The sequence below is a fragment of the Anguilla rostrata genome, chromosome 17, assembly GCF_018555375.3.
Source record: "Anguilla rostrata isolate EN2019 chromosome 17, ASM1855537v3, whole genome shotgun sequence".
NCBI classification, from domain to species: Eukaryota; Metazoa; Chordata; class Actinopteri; order Anguilliformes; family Anguillidae; genus Anguilla; species Anguilla rostrata.
Window position 1 is genome coordinate 29622354 of NC_057949.1, and position 15187 is coordinate 29637540.

General features: G+C 52.1%; 1 protein-coding gene across 9 annotated transcripts in view; it reads left to right on the forward strand.

Annotated features, from left to right (window-relative positions):
- Positions 1-15187, forward strand: part of LOC135243879 (RNA binding protein fox-1 homolog 3-like) — an 83307-nt gene that overhangs the window by 52573 nt on the left and 15547 nt on the right. For 5 of the 9 annotated variants that reach the window (XM_064315993.1, XM_064315995.1, XM_064315996.1 and 2 more), the window contains 2 exons: positions 11032-11271; positions 13181-13327. In XM_064315993.1, coding sequence (XP_064172063.1) covers positions 11065-11271; positions 13181-13327 — 354 coding nt within the window. In that variant the 5' untranslated portion in view covers positions 11032-11064. Of the gene's footprint in view, positions 1-2229; positions 2750-11031; positions 11272-13180; positions 13328-15187 lie in introns of those variants that run through there. The other 4 variants (XM_064315989.1, XM_064315990.1, XM_064315992.1 and 1 more) reach the window with 3 other exon arrangements.

Consider the following 15187-nt stretch of genomic DNA (forward strand, 5'->3'; position numbering starts at 1 on the left):
CTCACCCCCCGCCCCGCTCCGGCCCTTGCCCTCCCTCACCCCCCCGCCCCCCAGGCCAGCCATTGGCTCCGTTTCTCTCCTTTCAGCACTTCCTGCCCGCTCCCTCGCTCTCCGGCCAGACGCGAGCTTAACCCCCCCGCCGGGGGCTGCTGCCAAAGGAATAAATATTTAGAAAAGCTCAGAACTGCCTGGTGAAACGGCGAGTGTTAGGGGGACGGTGTGGGCAGCGTGCGGGTACAAGGCAGTGTGCGGGTGTGGGGTACAGGCAGCATGTGGGGTACAGGCAGCGTGCGGGCAGGCAGCATGTGGGGTACAGGCAGCGTGCGGGTACCAGGCAGTTTGCGCCTGTGGGGTACAGACAGCGTGTGGGGTACAGGCAGCATGTGGGGTACAGGCAGCGTGTGGGGTACAGGCAGCGTGTGGGGTACAGGCAGCGTGCGGGTACAAGGCAGTGTGCGGCTGTGGGGTACAGGCAGCATGTGGGGTACAGGCAGCGTGTGGGGTACAGGCAGCATGTGGGGTACAGGCAGCGTGTGGGGTACAGGCAGCATGTGGGGTACAGGCAGTGTGTGGGATACAGGCAGCGTATGGGGTACAGGCAGCATGTGGGGTACAGGCAGCGTGTGGGGTACAAGCACTATGTGGGGTACAGGCAGCGTGTGGGGTACAGGCAGCATGTGGGGTACAGGCAGCGTGTGGGTATAAGGCAGTGTGCGCGTGTGGGGTACAGGCAGCGTGTGGGGTACAGGCAGCATGTGTCGGTACAGGCAGCGTGTGGGGTACAGGCAGCATGTGGGGTACAGGCAGTGTGTGGGGTACAGGCAGCGTATGGGGTACAGGCAGCGTGTGGGGTACAGGCAGCGTGTGGGGTACAGACAGCCTCTGGTTTTCTCCTTAAATACACGCTGAGGGTGGAGACGTGGCTCCTGATCCTCGGGGGGGGGGGGGGCACGCTGTGTGCGCGCGGGAAAGCACAGGGCATCCCACCCAACGGGAACGCGGCGCAAATCTGGAGCTACGCCGAGTTTCAGCGGGGCGGTGGTAACCCGGCAATCCACCGGTTCCGCTGCTCAGGGCGGGGAGGTCCTTTTTTTAAAAGAAGCTCATCAGCCCAAGCGACTCCCCCCACTCCCCCCCCCCCGCACACACAGAAACACGCCCTCCTCAGTTGACTCAGTACCCTGCCCCCCCCCCGGGACTGCAGGCCCGAGCTGCTGCTGACTCAGTCAGATTTCGATTCCGGACAGCGGGGCCCGTCAGCGCCCGTGGAGCCGCAGCTCTAACGGGACGTCCCCCCAAAGGTGCCCCTTCTCCCCCACACACGCCGGTCCTCCCTGTTCCTGTATCTGGTGATTAACTCACTCCTGCAGGCTCCTTTTTAAGAACAATATTTGCCTAAAATCAAAAATGAATTAAAGGTTACAACCAAGTGTACCAACCACAATGTCTAGACAATAGCTTTACGCTATTTACATTTGGATATTGTATCATTTACTGGTGTCATTTTTTATATCCTCTGTTTAACAGGATGCGATTGAAGCTTTTTAAATTGCCGCAGAGTGAAGCCCTATTAAAATGCACTTTGAGCCGTCATACCGCTATCATTTGGGATGTGGAGGGAAAGTGTGATTGTCGTCGCATGTTGCATAAAACGCTGATAACTGCACCAACGACTGTTAGTCTCTCACGCTATTCTCCCCCTGTCCCTGTCATTTCCTATCGGTGTGATCTTTCGCAACGTGTTTTACATAATGCGATCGTCACGCCAATTAAAATGGGATTGGATTGACTGAGTGATGCTGGTGATTGATTATTGATGAAGTAACCCGCGGTGGGACTGACGCGTGCGCGGACCGTTTGCTGTTTAAACCGCTGGAATGAATGGCAGTGCGTTTCAGACAGACCTGATTACCGCGGAGAAGATTTCTCGTTTTGAGCCGTTTGTGTTTATAACCGCACGCGCTGCTCGTGCCCGCGAGCGCAGACGTGAGCAGCAGACGTTAGACGAGACTTTTTTAAATTAATTTTTTTCTCGGTTTGAAGGCTGCGCGCGGCGATCCGCGAGGGGTTAACGCGGGAATCCGCCGCTGCAGTGTCGTTCCGCCTCCCCCTTTTATTCGGCATGCCGTTTGATGTCAGTGCACCCGGGAGATTTCTCCACCCCCGCACCCCCCGCCCCCCCCCTCCCCGCTACACACACACCGGTTCCTCCGCAGCACCCCCCCCCTCCTACCCTAACCCCCTGCTGTGAGCTCACACTGGCCCTCTCCATGATCCTGAGGTGAAAAGGGGAGATTTCAAATGCACACACACACGCCCACACACACATGCTTAAAAGTGATGTATACATATGAACACGCACACACACACACACACACACACAAACACAGTGTCTGTGTGCCTTTGTGTTCATCTTCACTTCAGCAAAGGAAAAGACCTGCAGAAGCACTGTTGTCTCTCAGCAAACAAGACTGAGCAGAGAGAAAGGAGAGGGGGAACGTGGGAGAGGGAAGTCTTCAGCAAAGACAAAAATAGTGGAATGCAGAAAGAAGGTTAGAGAGAGAGCGAGAGCGAGGGAGAGCGAGGAGGAGGGAGTGACAGAGAGGGGGAGTGTGAAAGAGAAGGATTTCCCTGCTAAATGAATGACTCACTCTGTCACGCTGTCCTGCATGGCTGCCTGTTTCTCTCTACCTCGGGAATGTTACCTCATTCTTTCCTGAATCTTCCAACCATCTACTGCATTGCCCAGGTAAGAACCCTACCCAGCATGCTCCACTCTCCCCAGGTAAGAACCCTACCCAGCATGCTCTACTCTCCCCAGGTAGGAACCCTACCCAGCATTCTCTCCCCAGGTAAGAACCCTACCCAGAATGCTCTCCTCTCCCCAGGTAAGAACCCTACCCAGCATGCTCTCCTCTCCCCAGGTAAGAACCCTACCCAGCATGCTCTCCTCTCCCCAGGTAAGAACCCTACCCAGCATGCTCCACTCTCCCCAGGTAAGAACCCTACCCAGCATGCTCCACTCTCCCCAGGTAAGAACCCTACCCAGCATGCTCAGCCTTCCTCAGGTGAGACCGTTGTCCTAATCTGCCCTCCCCAGCTAAAATATTCTTTTTCCTGCCAGGTGACAGCATCTGTCCTCTGCTCATCCCCCACCCCCCCACCCCCGCCCCAACCTAGCACTCTCATTTCTCTCTCTCTCTCACACACACACACTCTCTCTCTCTCTCTAACACATACACAGACACTTTTCCCCTCTCTTCCTCTCTCTCTCTCTCACACACACCCTCCATCCCTCTCTTTACTTCCTATTTGTAGAGGTGTTTCTCCTTCTCTCCCTCGGTCTCTCTTCTTCATCCTCTTTTTCTGTCTCTTTTTTCAGTTCTTCCTCTTTTCCCCTTTTAAAATGATTTCCCCTCTGATTTAAAAAAATCTTTTTTAAAAAGCTCTGTGGCGATATTCTGAGAGACTTGCTCATGTATGTTTGCTGTTGCTGCCTCTCTGTGCTGTGTGGTTTTCACTCTTCTGAAGCCACAGTGCTACACACTCAGATGGATCGCTCACACACGTCCTCCTCTGCAGGACCTGCTCTGGGCCGTCAGGTTGGATGCATATTGGGTTTAATATTTGACTCATTGTTTGCCTGATTAATGTTGCTTTTAACTGCTGGATGGGGACGTATTAAGGCCAGGTGTGGGAGAATTAAAAGCCTGAGACAGACAGGCAGCTCCGCGTGTGCCACTGAAGAGCTGAGTAAGAAGCAATGCCCGGTCTGCTCTATTCATGTTCAGTTCTAGAGGATTTCTGTGAGCGGGTCATTTCTGCAGATGGCCTGTATGGTGTGCTGTGTGCGTGTTTGTGGCGGTATGAGTCTGCTGCCGGTGCTGACCGCTCGCTCTGGGGCGGATTCTGTCTTCCCGCCACCAGTGAGCGGATTCAGAGAGATAATGGGGTACTGAGGCGACTGAACAGGGACCTGCTTTTAAACCCTGCTCCTGTGTCATCTTAAAGGTGGTGCTCTAAGTGCCCGCCAAAGTGGGACGACCTCAAACACTGACAGGTCCAAGTGGGTCCCTAATGCACCCCTTTTTACCAGGGCTGAAACACGAGGCACGCAGTACATCTTGTAGTCCACTGGATGGCAGTAGTTTAAAAAAATGTACTTCCAGAAAAAGTTAAATGAATGATGGTGTGGTGTTTTGAAGATTTGGGTGAACATTAGCAGTGTGCTAATGTGCAAGCAGGATTTGTGTGTGTGTGTGTGTGTGCGTGTGTGTGTGTGTGTGTGTTTCCTTATAAATTGTGATACATAACAGGATTGAGCATGTTGATGTCCCTGAGTTTGATGTAATGTCTAATTTTCAAAAATAATGTGTTTACATAATGTGCCAGGGTGTTAAATTATTGATATTTTGATTGTAAGTGTTGCCTGCCAAATTTTAGATTTACAGTTCAAAACTGTTGCTGGTTAAATGTCATTTGAAGTGATAAACAGCAATGAGGGGTCTGGAAGAGGGGATTGCTGCCACAAACAATCAGAGGCATTTGAGTTCGAAATCACAGCCAAGGCATGTATTTTCTTAAGGAGAAAGGTGTGGGATTTTTAGGAGGTGCCAGCATTTCCGGTACCCTTCCACGGGGTCTGCTCTCTCTGTCCTCTCCCAGGATCTTCTAATTAATAGCCCTGAAATTCAGTTACAAGGCGGTGAGGTGTGAATATGGAGGATTACAGTGTGAAGCCCTTCGTCCTCTGTCTCTGTGCATCTTCTGTGAGAGAGCATGACACTGTGGCTGTGTGGGCATAGCATCATTTTTAGATGTTTTTTTTTAGGGTGGATCAGTGTGCATTAGGGGCCTGGTTTGAGGGCTTTTAGGGTGGATCAGTGTGGGTTAGGGGTCTGGTTTGGGGGCTTTTAGGGTGGATCAGTGTGGGTTAGGGGTCTGGTTTGGGGGCTTTTAGGGGGGATCAGTGTGGGTTAGGGGCCTGGTTTGAGGGCTTTTAGGGTGGATCAGTGTGGGATAGGGGTCTGGTTTGGGGGCTTTTAGGGTGGATCAGTGTGGGATAGGGGTCTGGTTTGAGGGCTTTTAGGGGGGATTAGAGTGGGTTAGGGGCCTGGTTTGGGGGCTGGTAATCTGTGACTCATGAAGCAGAGGGGGCGGAGCCATGGCTGGTAATCTGTGACTCATGAAGCAGAGGGGGCGGAGCCTTGGCTGGTAATCTGTGACTCATGAAGCAGAGGGGGCGGAGCCTTGGCTGGTAATCTGTGACTCAGGAAGCAGTCACGTGTTTGGCGTGTTAGCGTGTGGATGCACACGGCTGTCTCACAGGGCCAGATGAGGGGAAACCTGTTCAGGCTGAATCCTCTCTGACGATCGTCCGGGAGCCGATGAGGCTGTAATTATCAGTGAGATACACGGCTGCTGCATTGAAAGACTCAGTGACCTGTTACCTCATTTTCCCCCTTTTATTCTTTTTCTTCCACCATGTGAATTGTCTCTCTCCGGCTTCCTCCTCTCCCGATCCACTCGTCCAATCGCGTGTTCAGTTTTAAACCGCCTCTCTTTCTGAATAGAGTCAAATTACACTGGAAAGAAAGCAGCCGATTCTTTTTTTGAACAATCTGCGGCAGTTTTTGGCGTTCCTGTCAATTCCTTCAGCTTTTGTTTCTCCCCCATTGTCGTGCATAAACAGCAAATTTAGCAAAGACGTTGCGCCCAGGATTTTGTACAACATCCAGGTTTGAATTGCTGGTTGCGTCCGTTTGAGTGTTTGTTTAGTCGCCTTTTGTGCCGTGGAAGCTAATCTCTCCCCTTTCTGTGTTCCCCAGAGCCTCCCATGCAATGAATGTGTAAAGATGATCTGAGAGACGTGGGTGGGGGGGGGGGGGGCCCAGCGGAGATTTCCTCTGTGGCCAAACCTGACCTTTCATAAGTGACCCGATCGATGCTGCGCGGCGCAAGCGATTTTCTCATTAACTAGCTGCAGTTAAAGAAGGAGAGTGTTTATTCTCCTGATCCCCACTCCCAGCGTCCTGAGACAGACCTGTGTGCCCCACGCCGGTCTTTGAAATGAAGAGAGCTCCTGCAGTCGGCTGTCTTGGCCCTGTGGAGATGATCTTTAGCGAAGGGTAAAGGGGAGGTCTGGCCTCCCTCTCCGACACTATCAATTAAGCTGACCTTTCACCCCCCGGCGCCCGTCAGGACCTCCCACGACACGGCGCCAGGGCCCCTCTTCTGCTGACAGGAGGGGCCAGTGTGACTGTTTCCATGGCGACCCCCCCCCCCATCTCCCCCATCCTGTCAGCTCTCCCGTCGGAACCTGAGTTCAGCAGTTGGCTTCTGCCTGTGTGTTGGTATCGCTCCCTTGTTCGTGAGTCAGACTCGGAGCCAGCGCTCTGCTTCCTGGGCTGGACGACGGAACCTTCCGGATTGTGATTTATTGGCCTGAATTTCAGCAGATAACTGGCAGTTGGGAGCGTGCGGCTGATTGACTTAACGCTTGTTTTTTACGCGCGATTGTCTCTCGATCCGCACCGCATCGGCCAGTGGTTTCTGTTTTCATTTTTGATGCTGACGCGGACGGTGGTGCGCCACGTTCCAGTTCTCCAGAGCTAATTTAAGGTGCAGCTATAGGCTTCGTTCTGGGTATTTTCAGCCTGCCTCCTGTTTCCATGTGAAGTCATGTGCAGTAATCTCTCTCTTCTCCATGACTTCCGCTCTCGCCAAACGTGTTTACCCTAGTGTGTGAGCTTGAGCCCGTTGATATTTAGCCGTCTGCTGTCATAAACATAACTCAGTCATGAAACGGCCGAAGAATAATCACCCGTCGGCCCTTATCTGTCTCCGCTCAGAGTAAATCCTCTCGCTTCGCCTCTTCCATCATAATCGTATGATTAATCAGAGTTTCAATGCCGTGCACAGATTTCTCTTTGAGGGAAATGAGGATCTGCTGAACGGAAGGGAAACAAACGGGACGTATTTAACGTGCTCGAGCAGGCTGATGCTGTTCTTGGCACTGCGGTCCGGTGATGATTTGGCTGACCGCGCGCGGGCATGTACGCGTGCGCACACAGCGACGTAGGGGGGAGATTGAGCCCCTGGACCCTGGTTTGGTGTCCCTCTGGTTCAGCTCAGTCCTGTCTTATCTGAAAAAGGTGCTGTGATGGCTGCAGGTTTTTGTTTTGGCCCAGCACTAAGACACCCTGAGTCTACTCATCAAGGTTTTGACTGAAGACCTTGATTAGTTAATTAGTTGAATCAAGTGCTTTGGTGCTGATCTAAAACAAAAACCTGCCCTCACATTGGCCGTTTCCGGATAAGATTGGACATCGCTGCTTTAGCCTGTCTTTGCTGGGTGGCATGTTGTGTGTTGGGGTGTTTTTATGTATTTCTATATTCTAGACGGTTTTCCCTCCCCAACACTAACCCTAACCCTAACCCTCCCCAACACCTGAATGTTATGTAATGCTGACAGCACACTTTCATTCAAATTAGATGCCATCTGTAGGTCTACAATGGTCTGTGTTGCTTGTTTGTCTGTGCTGCTAGTTTGTCTGTGCTCATAGTTTGTCTGTGGTTCTAGTTTGTCTGTGCTGCTAGATTGTCTGTGGTTCTAGTTTGTCTGTGCTGATAGTTTGTCTGTGCTGATAGTTTGTCTGTGGTTCTAGTTTGTCTGTGCTGCTAGATTGTCCGTGGTTCTAGTTTGTCTGTGCTGCTAGATTGTCCGTGGTTCTAGTTTGTCTGTGCTGCTAGATTGTCTATGGTGATAGTTTGTCTGTGCTGCTAGTTTGTCTGTGGTTCTAGTTTGTCTGTGCTGATAGTTTGTCTGTGCTAATACTGCTGTAAGATCCCAGGTTGTTGCAGCTGCTGCGCAAGTTTCGTTCTGAAAACCGCGGCAGAATCGCTGAAATTCAGTCTTAATAACCCCCATCATTAGGGAGATGGGAATCACGGGTCATTAATATTGTTAATAACTTTTCCCCCCAAAATGCCAGAGGGAATGGGGGTGATTTAAAAAAAAAAAAGTTCTGCACTGCATTGCAGTTAATTACGCATTTGTGTTGGATGGAGTAATGAATCAGAGTTAAGTTTGTGTCTTAATAACGGGAATTAGGTACTGATCCGCCAGGCTCCAGCGTCAGCAGGGGGCGCTCTCACTCTCCCCTCAGCACAGGGCAGTCTCCCTCTCTCTCTATCTCTCCCCCCTCAGCAGGGGGCGCTCTCTCTCTCCCTCCCTCCCTCCCTCTCTTTCGCTCTCCCTCTCTCCCTCTCTCTCTATCTCTCCCCCCTCAGCAGGAGGCGCTCTCTCTCTCTCTCTCCTCCTCCTCCTCCTCTCCTCTCTCTCCTCTTCCTCTCTCTCCTTCTCTCTCTCTCTCTCTCCCCTCAGTGGCGGCTCTGGCGTTTCTTTCATCTGATGCATCAGCTCACGCTCTGCGGGACAAAAAAGAGAGAGAGAGAAAAATGGATTAAGAAAACAAAAAAGAGCCCTGCCGTCCCCGAGCCTTGCGTAACAGGCTCTCCTCCTCCTCCTCCTCCTTTTCGGCAGTGTGACTCATTCTGCGGGACTCCTTCCTCCCCCAAACCACGCGGCGCCATGCGACTGCGGGCCTTTTCCAGAGCAGGCTCCACTACGGGTCCGCTCCGGTTCTGCTCCGGTTCTGCTACGGTTCCATTCCGGTTCTGCTCCGGTTCTGCTCCGGTTCTGCTCCGGTTCCGCTCCGGTTCTCGCTCCGGTTCCGCTCCGGTTCAGTTCCGCTTCTGCTCCGGTTCCATCGGTTCCGCTCCGCTTCTGCTCCGGTTCCATTCCGGTTCTGCTCGGTCCGGTTCTGCTCGGTTCCCGCCCCCGGTTCCGTCCGGTTCACTCCGGTCAGCTCGTCGTCCGGTTCAGCTCCGGTTCTGCTCCGGTTCTGCTCCGGTTCTGCTCCGGTTCAGCTCCGTTCCGCTCCGGTTCCGCTCCGTTCCGCTCCGGTTCCACTCCGGTTCCGTTCCGGTTCCGCTCCGGTTCCGCTCCGGTTCCGCTCCGGTTCTGCTCCGGTTCCGCTCCGGTTCCGCTCCGGTTCCGCTCCCCCTGCAGCTGGTGCGGGGAGCGGTGTGAGAGTCGGGATTCTGTCCCAGCGCTTCGCGCTCACAGCACAGGGGCGGGGACAGGCCGACGCGCTCGGCGGCCTGAGCTCGTTTCCTCGCTTCCGTAACGAATGCGTTTCAGAGTTAAGAGACGTCTGTGGCTCTCTTTTTAAAACTTTTCCCTGCGCTCTCCCATCCTGTCACTGTGGGGCAGGAACTAGCTGGCAGTGCGCTGGCTGAGATCTGCGATGCGCTTTTCGTGACGAGGGGGCGGCTGGTGGGAGAGGCGCGGGGTGGGCGGGGGTGGGGGCGGGGTGGCGGTGGGGCGGGGTGGGTTCCTCGGTGCGGATAATATGATTTGGCTTATGGCAGATATTTATTTGCCATCCGGTCTGTCAGCAGAAATGTTTGTTGGGGGGGGGGGGGGGTCTGTTTTTGTGTCACGTGGATGCAGCCGGATTCAGGCTTGGCCCGCTGTTAGAACGGGGGGTGGGGGGGGAGGGTGGCAGAGGGGGAGGGGGGGTGGGGGGAATCACTTTAGAGTCCTCAGGACTCGGTATAGAGCCACACGAGCCTCAGCCCCCCCCCCCCATCTCCATCTGTCTTTCCTCACTGTATACTTTACACATGCAGTACAGTACATACATACATACATATAATAATTGTGTATGTGTATGCCTATGTGCATGTATATATCTATGTATGCGTGTACACATACACACACATCTATCCCTCTCTGTCTGTGCCTTCTCTCTCTCTCTCTCTGTCTCTCTCTCTCCCTCCCCCCTCTCTCTCTCTCAAAGACTTTCTAGACTTTCTAATTTGGATAATGGACATTTCTCCTAATTGAATGAATACCTTCTTTTTTTGCCATTATTTCAGAGTGATTTTGTCAATGACACGTACAGTAACATGAGACTCTCCCTCTCTCTCTCCCTCTCTTTCCCCTTTCTGTCTCTCTCTCTCTCCCTCTGCTGATGTGCTGCTTTCTTGGTGAGGGCCTGTTTATGGCTTGCCTCAGAAGCAAGTGTCACTTACTGTAGCCTGTTGAAGAGACTAATGATGGTGAAGAAATGAATAAACTTTAATTTAAAAAAAAAAACTTAATATGACTTCTTTCCCAACACAGAGGAGAATAGAGGACATCCCCCCCCCCCCCCCCCCCCCGGCAGTCAGGGTTTTTGTTTAAAAGCACATACTCAGTATTCATGGAGGGTGTCTGGGTGGGATTTGGGATATTTGTCAGAATGCGTTATTAGATTTCCCCGTAACTGCCTCAGCAGATCTGCGTTTTTCCCCACATGCTAACGGTGGTACCTTCTGCACACAGCGCGGTGTGGCGATGAAGTATGCCTTCTGCGTCTGAAACTGACACGTTCATTTACAATTCACAATTACGGCTGGAGCTGTGGAAGAAGTCTGGATCTAATGAGGAGAAACTCAGCGACACGTGCGGAGAGTGACTTTCCTGTCCCAGCTGCCTGCTGTCCTGTGCTGTGGGTGGGTTGGAGCAGAGTGGTACTGTTGAGAGTTCTGAGGTGCCCTGTGTTCTGGGTGGGTTGGAGCAGAGTGGTACTGTTGAGAGTTCTGAGGTGCCCTGTGTTCTGGGTGGGTTGGAGCAGAGTGGTACTGTTGAGAGTTCTGAGGTGCCCTGTGTTCTGGGTGGGTTGGAGCAGAGTGGTACTGTTGAGAGTTCTGAGGTGCCCTGTGTTCTGGGTGGGTTGGAGCAGAGTGGTACTGTTCTGATGTGTCTGGCTCAGCCCCATAGTGCCCTGTTGCGTTCTTCTCTGTGCAGTTGTCTTCAGATGTTTCCTGAATGTAGGGTGTGGTGATGTCATCGGACAGGCGGTGCCGTGTGTTGTGCTGGGGTGTGGTGATGTCACTGGGGTGTGGTGATGTCACCGGGCAGGCGGAGCCAGAATAGGACCTGAGGGGTGGAGTGTCTCACTCTTTGTTCTTCTCTTTCAGGGTAACCAGGAGACCACCGCCCCCCTAGAAGCGATGGCCCAGCCGTTCCCCCCGTCCCAGTTCCCCCCACAGAGCTGCCTCCACGCAGAGTTTGGGGTGCCCCACCCAGCGCAGGACTTCACGGGCCAGGGCACCCTGCCGGAGCACCCCCTGGCCCTGTACCCCCCCACACAGACGCCTGGCAAAACGCCGGGGACAGAGGGCGGCTCCGCCCCCATCACCGGCACCATCACCACCCCGGTGAGTCAGGACCCGAAACCCCGCCCTCAACAGGCCTTCAACCAATCAGATAATGGCTCAGAATGAGGGGGGAAGCAGCATGCGGTGGGGGGGTGAGGAAGCAGTTTAATGGCCCATTTCCCCCTGCAGTCCCTGTAATCGACGCGCTACCACGGTCCTAATGGGGTGTGATCTACCTGCTTGGCAGCCCTCCCATCGGATTGGTTCACTTATCCGCTTGTCATTTTGGTCCAGCGGGGAGGGCCTAGCGCTGAGCCAAGCGCTCATGGAACAACGTGCCGATACCGCTGAACGATGCCGCGGTGTTGCCAGGGTGTTACCGGGGTCCTGAATGTGTTGGCCGTGATTGAATGTAACCCCGGTTCATCGTAGAGTTGTTCTCACACTTAACCTGAGTGGCCCCAGGAAGCACTGGAGCTGTTCTGCTGTTCCTCTGTTCCTCTGTTCTGCTGTTCTTCTGTTCCTCTGTTCTGTTCTTCCTCTGTTCCTCTGTTCTGCTCTTCCTCTGTTCCACTGTTCCTCTGTTCTGCTATTCCTCTATGCTGTCGTTCCTCTGTTCTGCTGTTCCTCTGTGCTGCTGTTCCTCTGTTCCTCTGTTCTGCTGTTCCTCTGTTCTGCTATTCCTCTGTGCTGCTGTTCCTCTATTCTTCTGTTCCTCTGTTCTGCTATTCCTCTGTGCTGCTGTTCCTCTATTCTGCTGTTCCTCTATTCTGCTGTTCCTCTGTTCTGCTGTCTGAGTGCAGTGGCCGGTTTAGCACCACACACCACTATCAGCAGAAATACTCTGAAGGCAGACTCACAATGGTAATCAATGTGAGGTTTATGATTATGGTAATGAGGACAATAAATGACCAGGATGATTATTATAATAATAATGATAATGGCAGTAAGAGAATTAATGTGTAAATTCTCTTTCCATTATCTGAATGGTTTGAGGTGTGCAGTTAAAATGGAAGGCCTGGTCTGGCTGGCAGTAAACAGAACGCCTGTATTGATGGTTTGGGGGTCTTTGTTGGCAGTTAGCAGTGTGACTCTGTGATATAGCTGTTCCGGCAGGGCTCAGTTCTGCTGGCGACTGGCAGCACGGCTGTGTTGGCAAACGTTTGCCTTTGCTGGCAAATTTAGCAATTTAAGGAGAATCTCTGAGACAGATTTACGGCATTGTCTCATCGGCGGTTTTGGACATGGCTAATTTAGGGCCTGTGGTAAGGCCAGGAAAGGCTGTGGCTGTGTGCTGATGCTGAAGGTCTCTGTGGGTGCAGTGAGCTCAGAGTGGGCCCGTGAGAGGGGTGTGCTGATCTTATTTAATGAATGATCAGCACACAGGCTGTGAATGATCAGCACACAGCCTGTGAAAGATCAGCACACAGCCTGTGAAAGATCAACACACAGCCTATGAAAGATCAGCACACAGGCTATGAATGATCAGCACACAGCCTGTGAAAGATCAGCACACAGCCTGTGAATGATCAGCACACAGGCTGTGAATGATCAGCACACAGGCTGTGAAAGATCAACACACAGTATGTGACTGATCAGCACACAGGCTGAGGAAGATCAGCACAGAGGCTGTGAATGATCAGCACACAGGCTGAGGAAGATCAGCACAGAAGCTGTGAATGATCAGCACACATGCTGTGAAAGATCAGCACACAGACTGTGAGTTTCTGCATGGGACCAATAGTCATGTAACTTGGACTTTCAACAATTTCAGATCTCATATCCACATCGTTGTCCGCAATCTTTTGTGTGACTCAAATACTCAGAATTCCAAACTGGGAAATGTAAGGAATTAATAAAGTATATTCAGTGGAATGTCAATGTTAAATATTTCCCGTCCCTCTGATACTCAGAAGACCAGGCCTGAGAGGTAGGAACTAAAGTGTCCCTGTCCTTGGTTTCTCTCCAGCACATAGAGGACGTAGCGCACACAGAGCCCGCCCAGCAGCTGCACCTCCAGCAGCTGGAGCCCTCGGAGAAGCAGCAGCCCAAGCGGCTCCACGTGTCCAACATCCCCTTCCGCTTCCGCGACCCCGACCTGCAGCAGATGTTTGGGGTGAGAACTCTGCCTGCACCCCCCGCCTCTCCCTCCTCACCCCCCAACGATCGCGGTCAACACAATCACCCAGACAGTGGCCTCTAATAGAGACTGCCATTTTTATAATCTGGCCTGGAAAGGCCTTTTTAAAATGCAATAATCGACAGCTCAATGTAGTAATCATTTTTTAAAAGGCTAAACGGTCAGTCGATCGACCAGTCATTTAAACTGTAGTTGCAAAAGTCCATTTTTACTGCCATATCAATGGAGTCAACTGGAATCAATTGACCAGTTCATAAATATTCATAAGGAACCTGTTCCGTTGATTAAATCTGCAATTCATGCACGCGGAACTTTCCCCAGAACACAGCCAGGGCAGTGGTGAGACAGGCCTGCGGGTGGGACTGAGCATTCCAGGTCGGGAGAAAAGAAAACTGGGAATAAAACCCGCTCAAAACGGGAAAAGCAAAATGTGTGTTTACATTTAAAAATGACTGCTTCTTACTTTGTGTTACATTTGATTATTCGGCTTGAATTGCTAGAACAGGCAAACACACGGAACAGGTGAATGGGGGCAATGAGGACTCCTCTTTCTGTACCTGTTTACCTGGGACCATTTTTTCGGTATGAACACGGGACGGCAGACACCCCAGAACTGTCCTCACTGAGCACGTCCTCCTCTGATCTCCCCCCTAGCTGAAGTTTCCGATGAAAACTGCCGTATTTTAGGAGCTGATGCAGAGTCTGTTCCCTTTGACCAGTGGCCAAGCCTCTGAAATCTCACTACAAAAGAATGTTTTGTGCGATGTAAAGGCGAAACACTCAAACAAAGAGAGTCTGAAGATAATGATAGCAGCATGTATCCTGCTTCACACTCCCTGTCCCCAGCTCTCTCTCGTATTATATTCTCTCTTTTATTTAGCAGACACACTCCTCTGGTGCGATTTATGGGGACAGAATGGGATGGTACTTTGAAAACGCACGGCAACAATGCCTGGAACATTTTCACTAACGGTGCCGGAATGATAATGTGGGGAGGCAAACGGTGCCGGGCAGTTATCCCCGAGAGCAACATGGAATATTAACGTTAAAGTTTGTACACTAACAGGGCCTAGCAACGATCTGTGAAAAGAGCAATGTTGTCATGGGCCATATAGTTTCCATGGTGCCACATTATGAAGAGCAGTATTGCATCATACTGAATGAATACCGGTAATATAAGACCATTAAAGGTTACATAAGGGCCGGCCGGGTACATGTGTTTGCTGGTAAAACAGGACCTGTCGAAGCCCTGGTTGATCAAAGTGTTTTTCTGTAAACTTGGCTGTGGAAGTGGTGTGAGGGTGTCTTTTTAAAAAAAATTTTTAAACTTGTACCCCTAACATTCCAGTTCCCATCTTGTGAAAGGCTCCAAAATGTCCGTTTGAGTGCAGGTCTGTTCACCTGCATTAACTATGAATGAATGTGATCAGTGCTTCCTCAGCATATTCCCTGTGTGTGCCCCCCCCCTCCCTCCCCCACTCTAATGGGCACATCCATCTCTGATGACGCGTATGGCGGTGTTCCTGGAAAGGTTCGTTGTTTTCCGCAGAATTACGCATGGCTTTGCTGCAGAGGCCTCCTGCTTTTTAAACCTGATACCACATTATCGCGCGAATGCTCTCAGAAAGTGGGTTTCACTGCCGAACTGCTGGGACTGCAGGTGCTCGGGAGTCACAGTTAAACCGCAGTGTGTCGGAGAGCGCTGTACTCAGCAGACCAGCAGAGCGCTGCACCCAGCAGACCAGCAGAGCGCTGCACCCAGCAGACCAGCAGAGCGCTGCACCCAGCAGACCAGCAGAGCGCTGCACCCAGCAGACCAGCAGAGCGCTGCACCCA